The following is a 19440-nucleotide window of genomic DNA, read 5'->3' on the forward strand; positions in this document are numbered from 1 at the left end:
TTTCTTTCGCTGCTCGTAAAGAGCGTTTGCTTGATCTCACCTTTTCCACCGAGTTTGACGTTCATACACAGGTGTCGAAAAAAGACACCTGCCCAATAAGATGGTTCGCGACGTTTCCTCGATACGCGTGTTAAGTCCGAGATTCGATTTTCTTCCCCCCGACATTTTCGAAAAATCATCATTTCTTGTATAAAACAAATTAAATACGTTATGTGTGTTCGTAATCGTATATTTTTCGAACGCGTTGTATTACTTTCAAATCTTTGAGCTACCTTTTTGCCTCGTTTTACGCGAAGCATCGCTTCGACGTGAAGTTTCTACGAAATTGCATCTTACGTTATATGTTCTCGCTTACAAACAACGATCGTTACCAAAGTTTGAGAAAGATCACGCTTCTTCAACTTTCTCTTTTCATACGCAGTATTTGTTTAGAGTCGGAAAACCCACAAATAACGCTATATATATATACCTACTTTAATTTCATAAAAAACTAAACAACTGAAAATATCTCACGAACAAAAGGAAGTAACGAAATATAGCAGACACAAGGCAACCGTACGATCCACCACAAAGAGACGATAGAAATGAAAGGAAATTCGAATCGGCCGGTTATCGAGCGATATTTATCGATCTCGTTACGAAAACGGCCACCTCGAAATGAACGAAGGAAGAGAGAAAAAATAAAGAATCGATTTCACGATTAATACGATGGTACAAATAATTTCGTTGGGCCACCATGGAGCGACGAAAACGATCGAAGGACGTTCGCAAGGAAGGGAGACGACGAACGAAGGATAAAAGCAGAGAATCGAAAAGGATCTGGTCCCGTAGGTTCACGTGCGCGCGGCGAACGCAAAAATAGCTCCGAGACACGTCAATAATTAATTAGCAGAATTTATCGATACGCCACCGCCGTTATCTTGTCCGATACGCGTACGAAACGATTTTGTGACCGTGCAGGGAGATAAGCCGTCGTCAATTCACTCGGCTGCCTCGTTCCCGTAGAAATTACGACTTCCTCGTGATCCTCGACATCCAACATTTCCAAAGGGAGGCGCAGAATGCCCCTACAACGAAACCTCCTGGCCTGTATCGAACGTCAAATGGGTGGGCAGGTGACTCTCCGATGGTCCAACCCAAATTTGGTCCCTCGAATATGAATGTCGCCCATTCACCGTTATAAATAACTATTCCGCCGTTTATTTCGTACACAACCAACCTCGTACACTTGCACGTGTAGCTGGATGGGAGCTGCTTTTGGTCATTTAATTATTCGACTTTTCGTAAAACTCTGTTAACGCGTATAATTAGACGGGCTGTTGTAAATTTTATTGGATTCCTGGGATATCGCGATACACGTTTCGCAGATTGCATTTAATTGCATTTAACGAGACCTTATCGGTCGTTGATATGGTAGAATAATAAATGGAAGTTTCGAATACGAGCTTACAGTGTTTTATCTTTTACGAGCACAAAGTTGAAGTGGAATTGCAAATAGCGGGAACTTTATAGGGCTTGGGCGAATTATTCGAATGTTGAACCAAGTTGGAGAAATATATGCATTAATCGTTGGACAACCATTTCGATAAATTTGGCCTGAAAAGCTGCGGTGTACAACTGCGAACAACAAATTTTATAATCACTCGCCCTGTATATATATTTTGATTCAAAGTCTCTCTTGTAACGCGAAAGGTCATTCCGTTTGTTCGAACGAGAGTAAAATTCGAATACAAAAACTCGTACATGGATAAACCGATATTCTATCGATCAGTTTGATATCGTAAACTAATTATTATATTAAAATTTCGTAACGTATTTAGTAATACGAACATCGCGTGTTACCACAAATCTATCGCGCAATAATATTTTACAATTCTACAACAATACGTTCGATCGACGATCTCCGATACCAACGATCGACAAAAAATCAAGCAAGAAACACTTCCACGGAGCAAAATACAATTTGCTCTTGCATCCATACGCTGAACCGCGTCTTCCCTGCGAACAACTTCGTAAAGAGCCACAGCCTTCGGATTCCAGAACGAAAGCACACAGATTGCATGGTGGGTACGAGGTGCGACAACTTTTTCTATATAAAACACCGTGGTCCCATCGGGCACCATCTCAATCGGAACCGAAGCGTCTTCTAACGAAGACCCGTTCGCCGATCCGGCAAAGATATACTCTTTGGAAGAAACGGGACGGACAACATCATGGAAAGAGCCATTGATCCTGGTGTTCGGGACACGGTTTCACCCATGTCCGAGCAGCGGTTCGAAGGCTCGGGACATCGGTCCCTTGACGTCTCAAGCGGGAGGGTCTCGCGTCGGCCGAGATAACGAAATTAGCCCGGCCGCTAATTTATTTCCTAATTCTCGCGCGAGCGGAGGTGTGAAACAGCCGTTCTGAACCGTGGTATCCACGATAACGGGCCTCGATGTGGAATAAAAAGAGGAAGAAAAGGTCCCTCTCTGTTTCGGTCGGACGGTGAATTAAAAAGGGACGGAGACACCACGAATGGGAATCGGCCGAGAAAGAGAAAGAGAGAGATAGCGAGGAAGGTTATAAAGAGAGGCGAAGAGGAGATAATGCGAGGGAAGGAATGCACGCCCACGTTCACAACGTGTTTTCCTATGTCGGTGTGTACGGTCACACCGCGCGAGAACACGCTGGTAGACGTACGTGGAATGCACCGTTGTTGCATACTTCGCGTAGCAAGCTTATGAACGCGCGAATGCATCGATCCCCAACCGTGGCATTGACTTCCCGAGCGCTGAAAGATGGTCGGATCGGTCGGGTGATCGACTGCGCCCAGGATCGCCGCGAGATTAATGCCCTTACACGAGAACCTTCCTTTCGACCAATTGTATAAATGGTATTGGTTCGGTGCGCTGATATTGTCGAGTCAATCTTCGGCTATGGAGATACGATAGGCATGCTGATCTTTTGGGCGATCCTAATCGTCCAACGAATTCTTCGTTCGACAGCACGTCCAACGCTAAATTTGTTAATTACGATATTGGTATTCGATGTATTCGAAACGAAATTTTGCGAACGAGACGAAGCTCGATTTGCTGGACGACTGGGAGAAGAGATTTGTAGTTTGTTGTAGGTTTGTGATATCGATTGTAAAAGGTGGGTAAAAAAAGCGAGGCTAAAGAAACGCGGGAATGGTGGAAATTGAAATTATCAATTACGATTTATCGTTGGATAAATCGTATGGTTCCTGTAGAAAATTTTGGTAATTGAGCTTCGATAGAGAGTCGCGAGGAAAGTAGATCAACGCGGTATTTAAGGGAACTGGTAATATCGTCTCTCGGTTAACGGAGACAGAAATTAAGTTGTTCTTTAATATACGAAAAACGTTGGTCGATCGAATCTCAACTTTAAAATGAAACGCAAAGATAATTGCCAAAGAAGATTTAGATAGACGAGCATAAGAAAGGGAATTGCATCGTGGAAGAAATTAATTAAGGTAGAAATACACGAACGACGACAACGAAGGAGCTTGTGTTTTCGTTTTGCTGGAGGTTCTATAGTGTCGAAGACTTCTAGCCTGACAGTAATTCTTTGCGTCAATTATCCACAAACGCTTGGTAGCTATCGAAACGAACATGTCACGAATGGAAGCGAAGGGAAAAAAGTAAACTCATATCGAGAGTTAATATTGAAAGAAAGCATATCGAGGCTGCTACGTTCCGCAGCAGCAATTACCTCATTCGCTGTCGTAATTGGAAGACAGACTGTTAGGCCGTAATTTTCTTTTCAAGAAATGCTCGAGCAATTAGTGTAAATAGATACAAAATTGCTCGTCTCCCTGGTAACTATATATAAATTCGTATAACCAGTGTCCCTTCTTTTTCCTTCATTATCATTAATACATTCGATGCGAAGTAAAAATAGATTCAGGGCAAGCTGGTATCACGAGAAAAATATTACAAAATTCGTATGAATGCGTTACACCAACGTCTCGTATCTTATTTCCTTGGCATGAAAAATTATTAACGCTCTATATTACAACATGATATTACCTATATAAAAAGGTAAAAGAGATATCTCCCGTGGGAAGATCAAATATACCAGATGGTATTTTCCATACATATAAATTAAATAAACCGTAAAAGGATAAACGACGAATTAGCATAGTTTTAATGAACGAATTTAAATTAAGTTCCATTCCCTTTGAGACTAGTCACATTTACAAATGGAAATATCTTGGTGCGAAAAAATTAATCTCCTCTATTGAGAATTCCTCCTCTTCCAGTCATTAAAATACTCATTAGAATAACGAGAAAATTAAGAAAGAATTTCAAATAAAAAGAACGAAATACAGTCCCTTGTTGCAAAGTTCTTTGTTGTAATCCTCGTTGTAATAACTGGAAACTTGCAAAGAATTTCGAAGCAATAGAATTAAGCACAGTCGAGGAATGCATTGTAAAATACAATTTAAAATCGGTAGAGGAATCGTTCGACTGTCCTGGATGGGACGCGGTACGCGCGGCTTAGCAAACCAGCTTCAATTTGACAAACTTGCGCGTTGTCGTTACGCTGTTCCAGAACATCCATTAAAATTCCTGGAGGCGCTAACTAACGACATTCCCGATTATTCTGTTCGACGCCCTTCGAATGCGGTTTTATAGCTGTCAGGATATACAGACATATACCTACTTACCAGCGGAACCCACGGTATTGCGTCTGACACGGAAACTCGCTCGTAAATTCCCGCCGAACAAATTTCCAGCATGTGTCGCGGCTATCTTAGGTCCAGTGGTCCTCAACCGACAACGAATCGTTATCTAACTCCGCTAAAAAATCGAATCGATCGACTACTCGAAGATACGTCAAAAAATTATTTCAAATTTAAATTTAGAATAATTATTTGCTTGCAAATTTGCAACCGAAATATGGTTTAATCGATCGTGATTCGTTTTAGGAATCGGCGCTTCCCATAGTAAAACGCATCAGAAGCATTTATTGACTTATAAATTGAAAAGTAGAGAAAAGCGACGATATCGCAAAAACTGGAAAATTGGATACTAATCGGGTATCCAGGCAGAAATTTACAAAAAGTAGAGTCGATCGGTTACTCGAACGTAGAAGTCTCTCAGAAGCCAAATTGGCCAAATCCGCTAATTAAAAGTTATCGATTCCGCGTTACCTAGGTGTGTATATATACAATATATAATTAGCAGCAAATATCTCAAAAGAGAAATCTTATATTTTCATTTGTCACGAGAGGAAAGCATCGATAATCGCAAATTCGAGGGGAACTTTCGAAAAATGATGTTTCTAATCATCATCGTCGTATGAATTTCAATTTACAAAGTTGATCAGCGCGACGTCTGAACGGTTCGTATATCGAAGAAAGACTGAGAGCCGCTGTCGAGCTGGGAGCGGCCGGCAATCAGAATCTCGTACGTAGTCACACATTTAAACAAAAACACACATCGAGGTGGTACCGAAGCACTACTATCTCAATCCGTACGCAAATGAGCTTCTCCTGCCCTCTAAGGAGACGAGGCGAGAGCGATGCGCGTGTAAAAGTTGCCCAGGCCCGAGCGTGTGTCGGCTCGTACGTGTTTCACGCGCGTAAGTTTCTCTCGTTCGATTCACGTACCGTGATGATCGGCCGCGTGTACGTACAGACGCGTGGACGAGTAGGAGGATCGCGGGAGGGCAGAGGGAGAGGGCAAATCACAGCCACTCAAAGAAATAACCAGTGCTCATTAAGAGTAATAACCCCTCCGTTCTCTCGGTCGAGCCGATTGTTTCAAGGGTGTCACACGGATCGGGACAGCTGCGCGATCTACTGCGCGTCATTCGACGCTCTTCCTTATTATATTAGCTCGTTCGGGGTTGTAACGGGGTCCTCCAGTGGCCTTGGTGCCGAAAGAGATCTCGCGAACCTCACGATATTCTCCAGCTCCGTCTTTACTCGAGCAACGGCCAAGAACTTTTCGTCGCTTGTTCTTGATGCATGTTGCAAATATCAACTTGTATATGCGTTTTGTCCACGCCGAAGAAAGTGATCGGGAACTTGACGATGAAACAACGACGAGAAACTTCTCGTAGCTTGTGGTTGGCGCATGTTCCAAACGAATATCGACTCGCACAAACATTTTGTCCACGCAATTAGAGGAATATTCGCGTTGAATTTGAAAACGATATTCGTTGTCGACAACAAATATACACCGAAGAAACGTATACTGCCGTCGCCGTGTGTTGCTGCGCGTTTCTTATTTTTCTTTGATCTTTAACACTTCGAACGGAAACAGGCAAGAAACAGCATTTATAAAATTTATCTGATTTATAAAGTAAAGAGATTAGTTACTTCTGAAAGGGATTATGAACGCGTGGACGTCGTTCGGCTTGCGTTATCATCGATGAGGAAATGGTTTCGGCGAAGATCGTTTCGAGAGGAAGCGTTTTAAGTCGCGTTAGCCGTCGCGAGATTGAAATCCCCGGTGGAGGCGCGACTGCTTGCGTTCCACGAAATTGTTACGCTTAATTCACGGAGTCGAGGACGATCGTCGACATCTGGACGGTTCCGGTCATCGTACGATCAACCGATTACATACTTGCAGGCTGCTACTTCGTTTCGCGATTAAATTTCTATTTTAATCCCATTCCTTTGGTCTCTCTAAAGTAACTAATTCACCCGCAATCTAACAGACAACTTATAACCGAACGCTTCTGACTGTTGTCTAATTTAGAAACGAAGCAGTTCGAACAAATGCAAATAGATCATCCTCCACGATGGGCGAATTCTCTGGATTCTTACAAAATTCCTCAACGCCATCTCTCGCAGAACTATACCGCGGTGAATGTCGCTGCGCTAATCCCGCCATTTATCCGTAACACATTTCTCCCGTCTTTACTACACAAGCAACTCCTTCCAAGAAAGGTCCCTTCGACGTTCAAGGACATAAAAACGCGGATTATTTGGCCTCGCGATCGACGCGAACCATAATCCACGCGGCCGCGAATTACCGACGGTCAAGAAAACGAAGCTAAAGGAAGAGAAGAAGAAAGAGGAGAAGAAGAAGAAGAAGAAGAAGACGGTGAAAGCGTTAACCAAACAGGGCTAAATCCACACTTCGCATCGGCAGAGGTTCTCATTAGGATTTCAGGTTAAAAGAAGCGAATGTTCGAGGCACGGCAAGTATGGTCTTCGACTCTAATAACTATCAATTCCACGTTGACGCGGAACAGACGGACCAAAGCGAGAGGGACAGAGACGATATCCTGCCTGATATTCCGCTCTCTCGTCCAGGTTTGCTCGCGCCCCACCAAGCCTGATAATTACAGGCGAACGTCCAGCGAATGAGCAGGGGTATCATTAACACTTCCTGCCTCGTAACGACTCCTCGTCCGATACACGATACGCGATATACCCATGCGCGTCACTGCGTAAACCTGTCAACCCGCCTAATCGACGTGCAACAACGCATCCTCACCGACCACGAGATCCAAGATCGCTCCAAGATCGCTCGAGGATCGTTCGAACATCTCACCGGGATCGCTCGATCGAATCTTGTCTGAAATACATTGCCGTGTCGCGCTATATTTCGTTGAAAATTGGTTCAACGAAGGCGTTCGTGCATTCTTACAGGCTATAGCTTTATTTGAATTAGTCGAGCTTGCAATTCAATCTCGAATTTTATCGTACTCGTACAGTACGGGACGCTATTAGTTTGCGATACAATAACGACAGAATAAGTAAAAATATTTGATATTTCAGGTCTAAGAAGAAGAAAATATCAAAAAATGATTCAAATATCCCTCCTGTACGAGGTATTACGTATAAAATTAATAGAATAAGCGAGAAAATAAGTTTCAGAAGCGAAGTAACGCTTACGGAATATCACGAAATATTAACATTATCGCTAGATGAGTAGAAATTCTACGCCTAAAAGACTATCGTCATCGAATTGTTAACGTGTAATTGCTAAGACTTCGGTGCGTAATCAGATCTCGTTAATTAGGAAGCAATTGCTCGTGATCTGTCGCACGAGCCTTACCTTACCTATGATCCTTCGTTAAAAATAAAATCCTGCGATAAAAAACGGTACGCTGGTTGCTGGATTCGGATCAAACAATGACGATAGTTGTCTAATTGAAATTATCCGTGGATAGACGATGCCACGGTTAGGCAAACCGGCGTAGAGCGTAAGGAATGACATTGAGCTCCTTTCTGGAGGCGGCCGCAAGAATTATCCCGTCAATGCGCGTCGCCCCGCGGCCAGGCTAATAACTACCAATTTACCTGTCTCGTAGAAGCAAAAACAGGTTCCATATAAATTCTCTGCTGGTTACGTCGTTGACGTTATTATGACAACTAAGTCGGCACAAATCAATTATAACCCTATCCGCGTTTGGAAATCATTCGAAAGAAGAACCGCTTCGGTAGTTAGGAATCTCGGTACAATAGATTGCAAGATGATAGTCAGACACCAGTTACGTTCGTTGTTACGATTAAGCGAAGCTGGCCAATTTCGTTGAAGTCTATAGTATTTGATTTATGAAATATCGAACGTTAGTCGCGTGTTCTAAGTAACGAAAGATAGCGAGATTGTTAGAAGACCAAGTTGACAATCTTGGCTTCTAACTAATTTCTTTCTGATTCTAAGAAAAGATCGTGACAAATCACGTTTCCGCGTTTTTCGTACAACTTTAAGGTAGTTTCGTAAAAATGTAAAAACGGAACAGGTTAAGAAACCGATTTTCTAACGGAACGAATCTGTGGTTTGTTTCCAGTAGCGGCTCCAGGTTTGAGCGGCAGCATGCACGGCAGTGGGCTAATGTCGTTGCACGTGGAAGGGGGCACCCAGGTCCAGGTGCCGCGCTCTTTGATGCAAGCATTCCTGCAGCAAGACCCGAACCATCCAGGCTTGGAAACGGTGCGATTGCCGACGCCTCCGTGCGGCTCCGATGAGAACGGGCCGCCACAGCACTGTCGCGAAGTCGAGACGGAACTGTGCCTGGTCTGTCGCCGATGCGGCCGAGCTTATCCGCAAGAATCGACGTTGCTCGCTCACCAACGCTCCTGCTATCTCGGCAATCAACAGCGTCGCGGTGCGTTGCGCCTCGTTCAATCTCGTTACGCCTGTTCTCTGTGCGATGGAAACACCCCGACGAGAACTTACACGACCGTCACCGAATGGCGGCGTCACGCTGAAACTTTGCAACATCGAGCTCGCCTCGAAGCGAACCAAGAACGCCAACAACAGCAACAACAGTTTGGTAACATCGGCGCGGAATCTGTGGGACAGTGTGGCGAGGAAGTACATCCGCTCACGGACGAGATGGAGGATGTGGTGAATCAAATCACCCTGTTGGCTGCTCGCGCGGCCGCTGAGAGCACCACGGGCCAGCCACAGGCTAACGAGAGGGCGAACCAGGACAACAATAACGCTCCCGACGTCAAGAGGCAGAAACTGGTCCAAGAGGTTGCTGCTTTGGCTGGCGCGCGTTAAACGAAGCGTGTCACGTGCGAAACAAGCGAATAACAAAGACAACGGAGAAGAATCGTCAGGCAGAGGTGCTACGACGAGACGAGCCATCGAACGTTCGCGAATCGTCTGGTTCGCGGGCTGACGATTTCTTCGGGAGGAGAAAAGGAAGAGGAAAACGAGGACGAAGGAAGAAAACGGAGCTGGGAGAGAGTGTTCGATGGGTGCTCCTCTTCGACGGGGTACTCGATAACGAAAGCAAACAACGTTCCTAACTGGCTAAATGAAGGGGAGGGGGTTCCAACCAAGGCAGGAACTGTCGGTGGGAGGGGGGGGGGGGCTTTTTCTTCCGCTCCGGGCACCGGGGAATCCCCGGCTCCAGATACTCGCGCGTGGACGGTGGACCAATCAACGAGGATGCCGCGTAATGGACCTCTCTCTTTATTCTCGTTTTAATTTCGGACCGCGCACGGGCCACTGTCGCGCGCGCAATCACCAATTTAACTAATATTTTTGTTACAATATATGTACACACATAGCGTGCCACCAAAGCAGCGCGCTCACCAAAGTTCCTTCGATAGAAAGAATGAAGAATGTTTCGGAGTTTTGACGGACACACGTAACGGGACGAGTGAAAACAGAGAAACGAACGACCAAAAGGATTATCGGTTTGTTGTTTGATAATTGAGGGAGACGTTTGCACGAGTCGAGAAACGAGCGATTTTCTCGATGGATCGTCGTTCTTTTCTTTTCTTTTTTGTGTCTCTTTCTTTTTCTTTTTACGAAGCGACATCGTCTCTATCCGTGCGTTGACTGTGCGCATCGGTCGCTTCGTAAGTAGGATTTTGGGGATGGAGATGGCGGCGCGGAAACCGCGAGGCGACGAAGAAGCACGTGGAGGAGAATAAATAGGTGGGGGAGAGGAAAAGAATGAGCGTCGACGACGCCGAGAAGACGCGTCGAGGTGGGCTGATTTAAACGTTCCTATGTAAAGTAATAATAAAGATTTAATGAAACAAAAGAAAAAAAAAGTTACTAAAACAAGCGGACAGACATTAAGGACGCGGCGTAGTAGGATAGATGGCGCGACGTTCGCGAAACTAATAGCGTCGCGCTCGTTGCGAATACATACGTACATATTCATCTCTAAGAAATGAAAAAAAGAATGAATCTTCACTCTCTGTCTCTCTCTTTCTCTTTTTACGTGCGTGTGTATGGGTGGTACTGCGTAAGTAGCGTGTGTCAAGGAGGATGCGAGAATCGGACGAAGCGTTGTTCACCGACGATGACCACGAAAAAGGATGAAAGCCTTTCCTTTCGAAAGAAACGAAACGGAAGGGAATCGCGAGAAGAAAAGAAGATCACCGCGTGTTCCTCTTTTCTTTTTTAATCGGCAAGAGGTGAACGCGCGAAAGTACATACAGAGACCAGAGAGGTTCACGTGTCGGAGGACGATCGGACGACCTTTTGAGGAAATCGGTGGCTGGAAGGATTTTTTCTTCAAAAAAAAAAAAAAAAATAATAAAAAAAGAAAAAAAAATGGAGAGAGAACCCACGCGCACACGTGCACACTCACACGCACTCACTCGTGACACGTATACACGTGCATACACGCATACACAAGCCTAGTAATATCCATTCTATAGTTTCGAGAAACACCCACAGGGCACGGTAACCCCGCGGCTGGGAGGGGTTCTTTTTAAGTACGATAAAACGCGTAATAAACGTCGCTACCGGCGCGCGAATTTTAAAACGTGAGTCCCGTTCATTTTTCTCTGGCCGTGAGAGCAAAATGCTCGTAAGGAGAAACGTCGAATGGAAAGAAGAGTAAAGTTTCGTGGGAGAGAAACGAGAACGACAACGCGAAACGAAACGAAACGGGGGAAAAAAGCAAAAAGAAGAAATGGGATGAAAAACGCGAGAGGGCAAGTTGCCCCGGTGCCCGTCGCGATACGGTTCGCGTTCACGAACAAGCAAAAACCCAGAAACATGGTTCCTATATTTAATAAATTATATTTAATAACGGTAAAAAAAACCTAACGATTAACGATTAATATTAATGATAATAATAAACATAGTAATAATAATGATAGTAATAATGGTAAATAGTTATAGCTATCGATAGCTGTAATTGATTATCGCTAGTTAATCGGTCGACGATACGACGGCAAATCGGTCAGCCGCGCGGGAGACCGCGATCGAGCGCAGTGCTGATCAAGGCGTGAACTTTTTTGGTTCTTTCTCGCTGGACAGCCGGAAACGGTGGATTGCGCGGCATGTGTGATGCTTTCGGGGTCGACCGAAGGAAAGCGCGAAGTTCGCGTACGCGCAAACCGGGTCTCCGTGGTTACGAGAGAAAAAAAGAAAAGAGAATTAAACGCAGTTGAATCGGTTGAACACGGCATAGCACTGGACACGATGGAAGAAAAAGAGAGAAAAAAATGAAAGAAAGAAAGACACAAATAAAAGTCACCTCTCGATCGACGGACACGGGGTTTTTGTAAAGGTCTGCTCGGGAACGACAAAGAATCCACTATTAGCTCGTAAGTTAACGGTTAATTACAATTAAACTGTAGATTTTAAGGGGAATATGGGAGGATATGCATCGGTAGACGACACACGAGACACACTCATGCATAGGTATATATATATATATAAAAAAAGGTATATATATATAAATAAATGAATAAAATGGATGAACAAAAAGTATATATATATTTATGTAGAAAATTATATAAATATATATATATATTATATATAAATATATGATGTTGTAACGTACTAGAATCCTCGCGGGTAATATCCGAAACGGCCACGTGTATACGCGCGTACGTACGTCGTGTTTCTCGCGTTTTGTTTAATTTTCTAAATACGCTTTCGCGCCGAAATTGAACACACACACACATACACACACACACACACACACACACATACACACATGTACACAGAACAGGAAAAAAGTAAGCGAATTATCAAAAAGCCTGAAAACTATCTGGGAAAATCGTGAATTGGGGATATCGCGAATGTGGAAGGAAAGCGGGGATTGTGCCACCGTACGTGCAAGAGAGAATGTGAAAAGAACCTGTTAAGGGTCGCGCTCCGAATTTTAACCTCAAAAGCAAAAAAAAATTAAAAACCGAGGAGTTAAAACGAAGCTAAAGAGCGTACGACGAAGTAAAAAGAAAACGAATATATATATATATATATATATATATATATATATATATATATATATACATATATATATGTAGTATAAAGAGGGTACTACCCGGCTACGTGGAAAGTAAATTAGGAAGAAGAGAGAGGGGTTGAAGGGGATGTTTAAGGGGATGAAAGGCGGGCGCAAAACGCGTAGTGGTCGTTAGACGTCGAACGAGACGCAAAGTAATAACTATTTGTAAGGTAACTAAGCAACTCGAGGTTCCTGTCTGCAAAAGATGCTTTTTCTAATGTAAACGTTGATAACGACGATGATTAATATTATATTTGATTATTACCGACTATTATTATTACGATTATTATTATTATGATTATTATTATTATTATTATAGATTTACTATATTATATTTACATATATGTGGTCATGTATTTATTATTATCTATGTAAAAAGTTATAGCGTTGGGCTAAAACTAAAACGAATGGACACACGGTAACACGCACACAAGACACACATATGACACCTGTTTAGGGACACTGTACACACACGTTTATATACACGTATTTATACACAGAAAGAGAGACACGTGTAATTATCGAATTCACACGTACATATAAACACATATACGTATACACATATGAAAATCGAAATTCCCAATTGATCGCGTTGCTCCGCGGCGATTCCCTTTTTAGTTAAATCGTAACACGGAGCATCGAAAGGAATGGAGAGAAGGAAAGAGAAATGTTCGTAACCGATACCTCGCAAAATAGGACAATTGTTACTATCCGGTGATCACGGGCTAATTAAAAATCTGCGTAGATGTTAATCTGTAGATTACGAAGTAGCGAGCCCCCTCTTATTTGAAATCGTGGCTTTTACCACGTTTCGTCGATCTCGAACGCTCTCATCAAGCCTGTATATTGCAAACGACCTAACCGAACGACTATACATACACACGATATATCACTGATCTTAGCAGACGAGACGCGAGGCCTTGTAAAAAGGGCGAAACGCGTCCCCTTTTATCGCGCGTACATTCTAACGAAAGAGAATCAGAAAGCGAAAGAGAATGAAAACAGAAACGAAAAGAGGAAAAAGAATGGTATGCACTTTGGCGCACAAAAGAATCAACATCGTGTTCCTTTTAATTGTATACATACACATATGTATAGACGCGTATACATGTATACACGGAATATTTAATTTTTCTAATCGATTCGCGGCTAATACACACGCAGGAGATTTGCACGAGACGAATCGACGAACGCGCAACTTGTTTCGAGAAAAACATGTACATCGAACATATACTCACACTGTCTACACGTACGCATATATAATACACACATATGAACATGTAGACGTAATACACACGAAACATGCGTATATACGTGGACACCACACATCGAGAATCGAAGCGAATCGAAAACATCGAGAATGGTCTCGAATCGATATAACGTATATCGCATATACGCGCGTGAATTCTCAAAACGCGGCAACGTACGTGCGCGTGTACGCAAAACTGGGTTTTGGCGTTTTGAGTTTCGAGTACGGGAGATTGCGTGATAGAGTAACCGAACCTCGCTACTAGCTGTTCCTAAAATCTACAATGATGAATGAGTGATAAGCGTGCGCGGATTAATTTAAGGAGTGAACTATAAGAGATGCAATTGAGTATGCGGAAATCATTATTACGTTGCGAGAAATTTTCACCGCCCCATCGCCGCCCGTCACCTTCCGGTTTCTCTCGTCGATCGTGCGACATTTCCTCGCGAGATCACGCGACCCAAGAACGTTCGACGATACGTCCTTTCGATTCCACGATCGATTTTTCTATCCACGGCCTGCTATAATCGTCGACGAAGCTCGTACGAATAGATGCGGCTGCAAAACCGAAGCCATTGCTTATAAGAAAAAAGAAAAAGGAGAAAAAAGAAGATATATGCGATCAGTGGAAAAGAAACTATTCGGATGATCAGTTACACGTATTTACAGGGTCACACGGTCGATTTTTAAGAAGATTGATCGTGGAATGGGAACGACGTTAAGATCGATTCGTTTAAAAAAAAAAAAAAGAAAAAAGAATGAAAAGACGAAAATCGAAACGTTGTTGATCGAAAGAATCGCGGTTTCCTTTTTCCTCTTTATCGGAGAGCACAGAAAATGGAAACACAAGTGGCAAAACGATACGTCGTGTAAGTTTCGACGAGAAAAAGGGCGGCCGGCGGCGAGGAAGTTTTTCAGTTTTCTATAACTGTCGTTGAGTTTGTATGAAATATGTTGAATACGACTATACTTATTGGTATGACCCTATTGGTTATTTCTATTGCTATTGCGATTATTATCTATTATTATTATTATTATTATTATTATTATTATTACTATTATTATTATTATTATTAATGCAATGATCGAATGGGCGTTTATTATTACTATTATAATTATTATTGCATTATGAATATTATTATTAATATTGTCACTATTATCGTGGTTCACATTTATCGCCGATTGAATATTTTGTGAATTTGTTCCGAGCTACATTTTCATTGACTATTAATTAATAACGGATACTAATTGATAACGATAGTGACTAATTCTTGTGAGAGATTGCCATGTGTATATCTTATATGTACTCTCTTACGGGGCCCGTGGCCCTCCGATGGGGCCGGAAGAGGCCGTGCAACCAGCGTGGCCGCGCGGTCAACCCCGTAAACGCCGGCTCAAGGACCCCGACGATGTTGGCGCCGCGCGCGATCCGTTCCTCTGCGTGCGAGAGCAATTTTTTTTCGAGAGCGATCGTGGTCTGTGTCTGTCGCAAGGTACTCGATCGCGATACTTATAAAACAAAAAAAAAAAATAACGTTTCTCTCCTCGCGCCTCGCGCCTCGCCCCTTTTTTTGTAAAACTCGCGGAGACGCGGGGAGACCCACTTGACGAGAAACGGTAAAAAGAAAAAAAAAAAGGAAACGATACCGACGGCTTCGATCGAATACAAACCAGGATAAACGAGAAAAACGAAACAAGAGAGCAAGCAAAAAAAAAAAGGTGGAGGTAAAGGAGAGAAAAACGATAACCGGAGAGAGAAAAATGTGGAAGGGCGCGCGAGCATGCAAACAGACGTGCGTTTCTCGTACTTGCCGACGAAGATGCGCAAGAGAGACGTACCGAGTGTCGTTGTTTTTTAATCATTTGGTAATCGTTTGTGATTTTCGAACGAAGTTTTCAAGCAAGAATTTATTTATCTTCGTTGTAGACTTTGCATTCTTCTGTGATGCCTGTCACGTTCGATCGCGCGACAATTTTCATGTTCCTACAAAATCGACCTCGTCCGATTTCTTTCGTCGCGTATCGGTGACCATCACCCTTCGTTAATCTCCGATTAATCGTCGATCGATTAACTTGAAATATAAAAGCCGCGTAAACTCGGGAATCACGACGTACTCCGAGGAACGATAAGAAACGAAGGTAAAACGCGGCCGAGAGAGATAGAGACATCGTATACGTTCTTTCTTGTACATCTCGTCCACCCACGCTCGCCCTTGTGTACAAATATATATTTATGGTGCCATATGTGTTATGTGTGCGCGAACAAGATCCCGTGTTCGCGCACGCATCTAGATTTTATAATAGAGAAAAGAAAATGATGAAAAAAAAGAGAGAGAATAAAAGGAATAAGAGTTGAGCGAGCGAGAGAGAAAATGCGACATGCAAGCGCGAAAACGTATCGACATACAAGCACACATACACATACACTAGCACATGACAATTCATACTTACGAGTATACACGCGTTACATGGACACATACACACACGCGCACACACATACATGCATACGCATATTATATACATACATAAACACATACATGCATACATACGTACATACATACGTGCATACACACGCATACATACATACATACATACATACATACATACATACATACATACATACATACACACATACATACACACACACACACACACACACACGTGCCATGCAAGATGGCTGTACCTGTATACGTATATAAATATACGCGAGCATACAGTGATGCACATATTTACGTGCGCTATTCCTATAAAGAGTAATTGAAGAGAGAGAACAAAAAGAAAAAAAAAATAGAAATTTAAGAGTGAGGCGAGGGAGATCTGCGATCTGGCACCAACATCGTACGGCAAAATGGGTGCGGTGCAATCATGTTCCTATTAGGTTTCATATCTAAGCGAGTAATTAATTATACCACTAAATATAAATGATGAAGAAGGATATAATGATATTATATATATATTATTGGATATATATATATACATACGATACGATTATATATAGATCTAGTCTGTGAAACTGATGAATAATCCCCTTCCTATAATCCTTTTCTTAAATAGATAAAAGCTGAAACGTCTTTTTCCCTGATCGATCCCTCGTTTCTTTTTCGCGTCTGCATGAAAAATCAGAGAACGAAATTCACGCGTGTACTTCTAGCATTAGCGTTCTTTTATAAGTTGAATCGTTCGTTCAACCACAGAGACATTTTTTTCCGCTTAGGCGTGAGAAGCGAGATGTTACGTTCTGTTCCGTTCTTTCTTTCTTTCCTTTTTATTTTGTTATCGAATTGCCATTAACTGAACGTCTAATGAAAAGAGTTCTCAATTTCTGATTTTCGAAGATTTTCAATCTTTTCTCCGATATAATAAAGTGACTACGCCAAAGAGAATACTAACGCATTCGAGATCCACGCAATACCGTGCTTCTTGGAAATAAATTCATATTACTCGATCGTCTATCGACGAGAATCTATCAGCGAAACGATATTGTACGAAAGTGAAACAATGAGAAAAAGGAGTATAAAGCTTAACCATGAAATGCATCGATTTGTTTAATTGCATCTGGATCTCGAATGTGTTAAATCTCGAGTCGAATGTTTTCTTACGCGAAAAGAGAATCGCAACGAGCCGAAGGAAATCGTTAAAACGCCGTGGCAAGGTGAAAAGAAGAAAAGAAGAGGAAAAAGGGTACGAGTAAGAAAAAATAAAGACCTTGGTAAAAAAGAAAAACGAGGAGGGAAAGTAAACGAAAACATTTGATTCCTAACGTTTCGGCCAGGGATGGCGTCTTCTAAAGTAACTCCGTGTTCGTGTTACTCCGGTAAGTTTTACCGCGAGAAAAATAAACTGCAGGACACGCGGTATCTTTCTGCAAAAATATTCCGAAAATGGCTCCTCTTGATCTTGTTTTCCCATCGTCGCTTTATTTTTCCGGGGTCTTTTTACCGATTTACTACCGAAATTTCAAATACTATTCTCTCCCCTTTCTGATTGGTGAAAAAACTCGCTTCCTGTTCAGCATGCATCAACGGTGGACGTCTTCGTCGTTTTACCAAAGGTGAAGATTCGATCTGCCTCAACGAGTTACTTTTTATCCAACGGAAGTTTTGATACGAACACGATTACCAACATCGTTTTAAATAAAATAAAAATTTCCTTCTGCGGACAGTACGATATATATCGTTTATTTAGTGGCCTCGTTTTATCGTTATTATTTGTTTCGTAAAATTTCCAACGCTTCTATGAAATTTTTCTATGAAATTAAAACACTAGAATTCTTTGCACAATTGTTTCTTTCGAACCGTTCTATGAAACTAAAACACTGAGATTTCACGTAATACTACCGCATCCTGTCCTTTGTTATTTTAGGACGTAGCAAGTTGCCTTTCTTTAGATTTTCCTTTCGTTTTTCCCAGATATTTATTACTCTATCGAGAAACATATTGAATTAAAAGAAGATATTTCGCTTAAGGCTCGTACGAGTCTGAAATTCAATTCGATTCGATTAACCAATTTCGAATAACGCTTAAAATATCAACATGAGAAACTAGGAATATCGTCAAGAGAAAAGGATAAGGATGTAAAAATATAAAAATATTTAATATAAAACACAAGTTTCGCAAAACTTTCGGAAACTCCTCCGCCAATTGTACCGTGCGTTATCGCGGCTGAACGAATCATCGAGCACGAATATCATTCTATTATGCGGGATTTCGTTTTATTTCCGGTCCACAGAGCGTCCCATTTCCGAGTTCCAATATTAGCTCACCTGCTAATTTGCATAGGGACGGAAAACACGGCCGCTTAAGCGAGCGATGTCGCGTGATAACGCGACATCGGTAACGCTCGTACCACGATGACCCGATGCAATTTTTCAATGACGCCATTACGGATTTCCATTCGGTGTCGAAGCGTTCCGAACAATCGCCGTGACAGTCTCCAGTCACTGTCGATACGATCGAATTTATTAATTTCGTGATTTCGCGCAATTGCTAAACAGAACTGGCAAATTCCTACGCGATTTCCAGGTTATTCTTCTCGAGACTAAGAACAGATCCCTATATTTATTGGAATCCTACTTCGAAATCAAGTATTTTTCCTTTTCTTCTGTTTTCCTTGTGCTTTAAATATATTACTCCAGCATAAATTACTAAAACTTATCTTTTTCCCTTTAAACGAGGAGGATTCATTCCACTATGGTATATTTCCACATGTTCCATTTAATGGTAAGTATTACCTGTAAGAAATTCGATGTTTCCTGAACGACTTCGTTGCACGAGACTCGCGTCTGTCGTTGGTGGCCGCGCTCTGTCGTTAAAGGCTCCTCGAAAGGTGCATTTGCGAAACTTGATGACACAGATGTCGAGGTAAGTACGAGTTTCGAATATTTCAAACATTTCAAATATTCTAAACCCTTGATCTCACAAATAAAAATTCTATAATTTTCTAAGGGATCGAATATGTTAAGTTTTAGGGTGATCTGCTTATCAAGTTTATCGTTACACGCGAGTTAC

At 42.3% G+C, this 19440-nt stretch overlaps 1 protein-coding gene and 1 long non-coding RNA gene across 8 annotated transcripts in view; one reads left to right on the top strand and one right to left on the bottom strand.

Moving 5' to 3' along the window:
- The window catches only part of LOC125386003, a 102341-nt gene extending 96665 nt beyond the window's left edge, over positions 1-5676 (bottom strand). Inside the window, exon 1 of the long non-coding RNA XR_007225803.1 lies at positions 4673-5676. This is a non-coding gene — a long non-coding RNA (uncharacterized LOC125386003). The remainder of the gene's footprint in view (positions 1-4672) is intronic.
- Positions 1-16926, top strand: part of LOC100650490 (zinc finger homeobox protein 3) — a 403793-nt gene extending 386867 nt beyond the window's left edge. For 4 of the 7 annotated variants that reach the window (XM_048410380.1, XM_048410379.1, XM_048410378.1 and 1 more), the window contains one exon: positions 8758-16926. In XM_048410380.1, coding sequence (XP_048266337.1) covers positions 8758-9476 — 719 coding nt within the window. In that variant the 3' untranslated portion in view covers positions 9477-16926. The remainder of the gene's footprint in view (positions 1-8757) is intronic. The other 3 variants (XM_048410384.1, XM_048410386.1, XM_048410385.1) reach the window with 3 other exon arrangements.
- The last annotated feature ends 2514 nt before the right edge of the window (positions 16927-19440 follow it).

The sequence above is a fragment of the Bombus terrestris genome, chromosome 11 (genome assembly GCF_910591885.1).
Source record: "Bombus terrestris chromosome 11, iyBomTerr1.2, whole genome shotgun sequence".
NCBI lineage: Eukaryota > Metazoa > Arthropoda > Insecta > Hymenoptera > Apidae > Bombus > Bombus terrestris.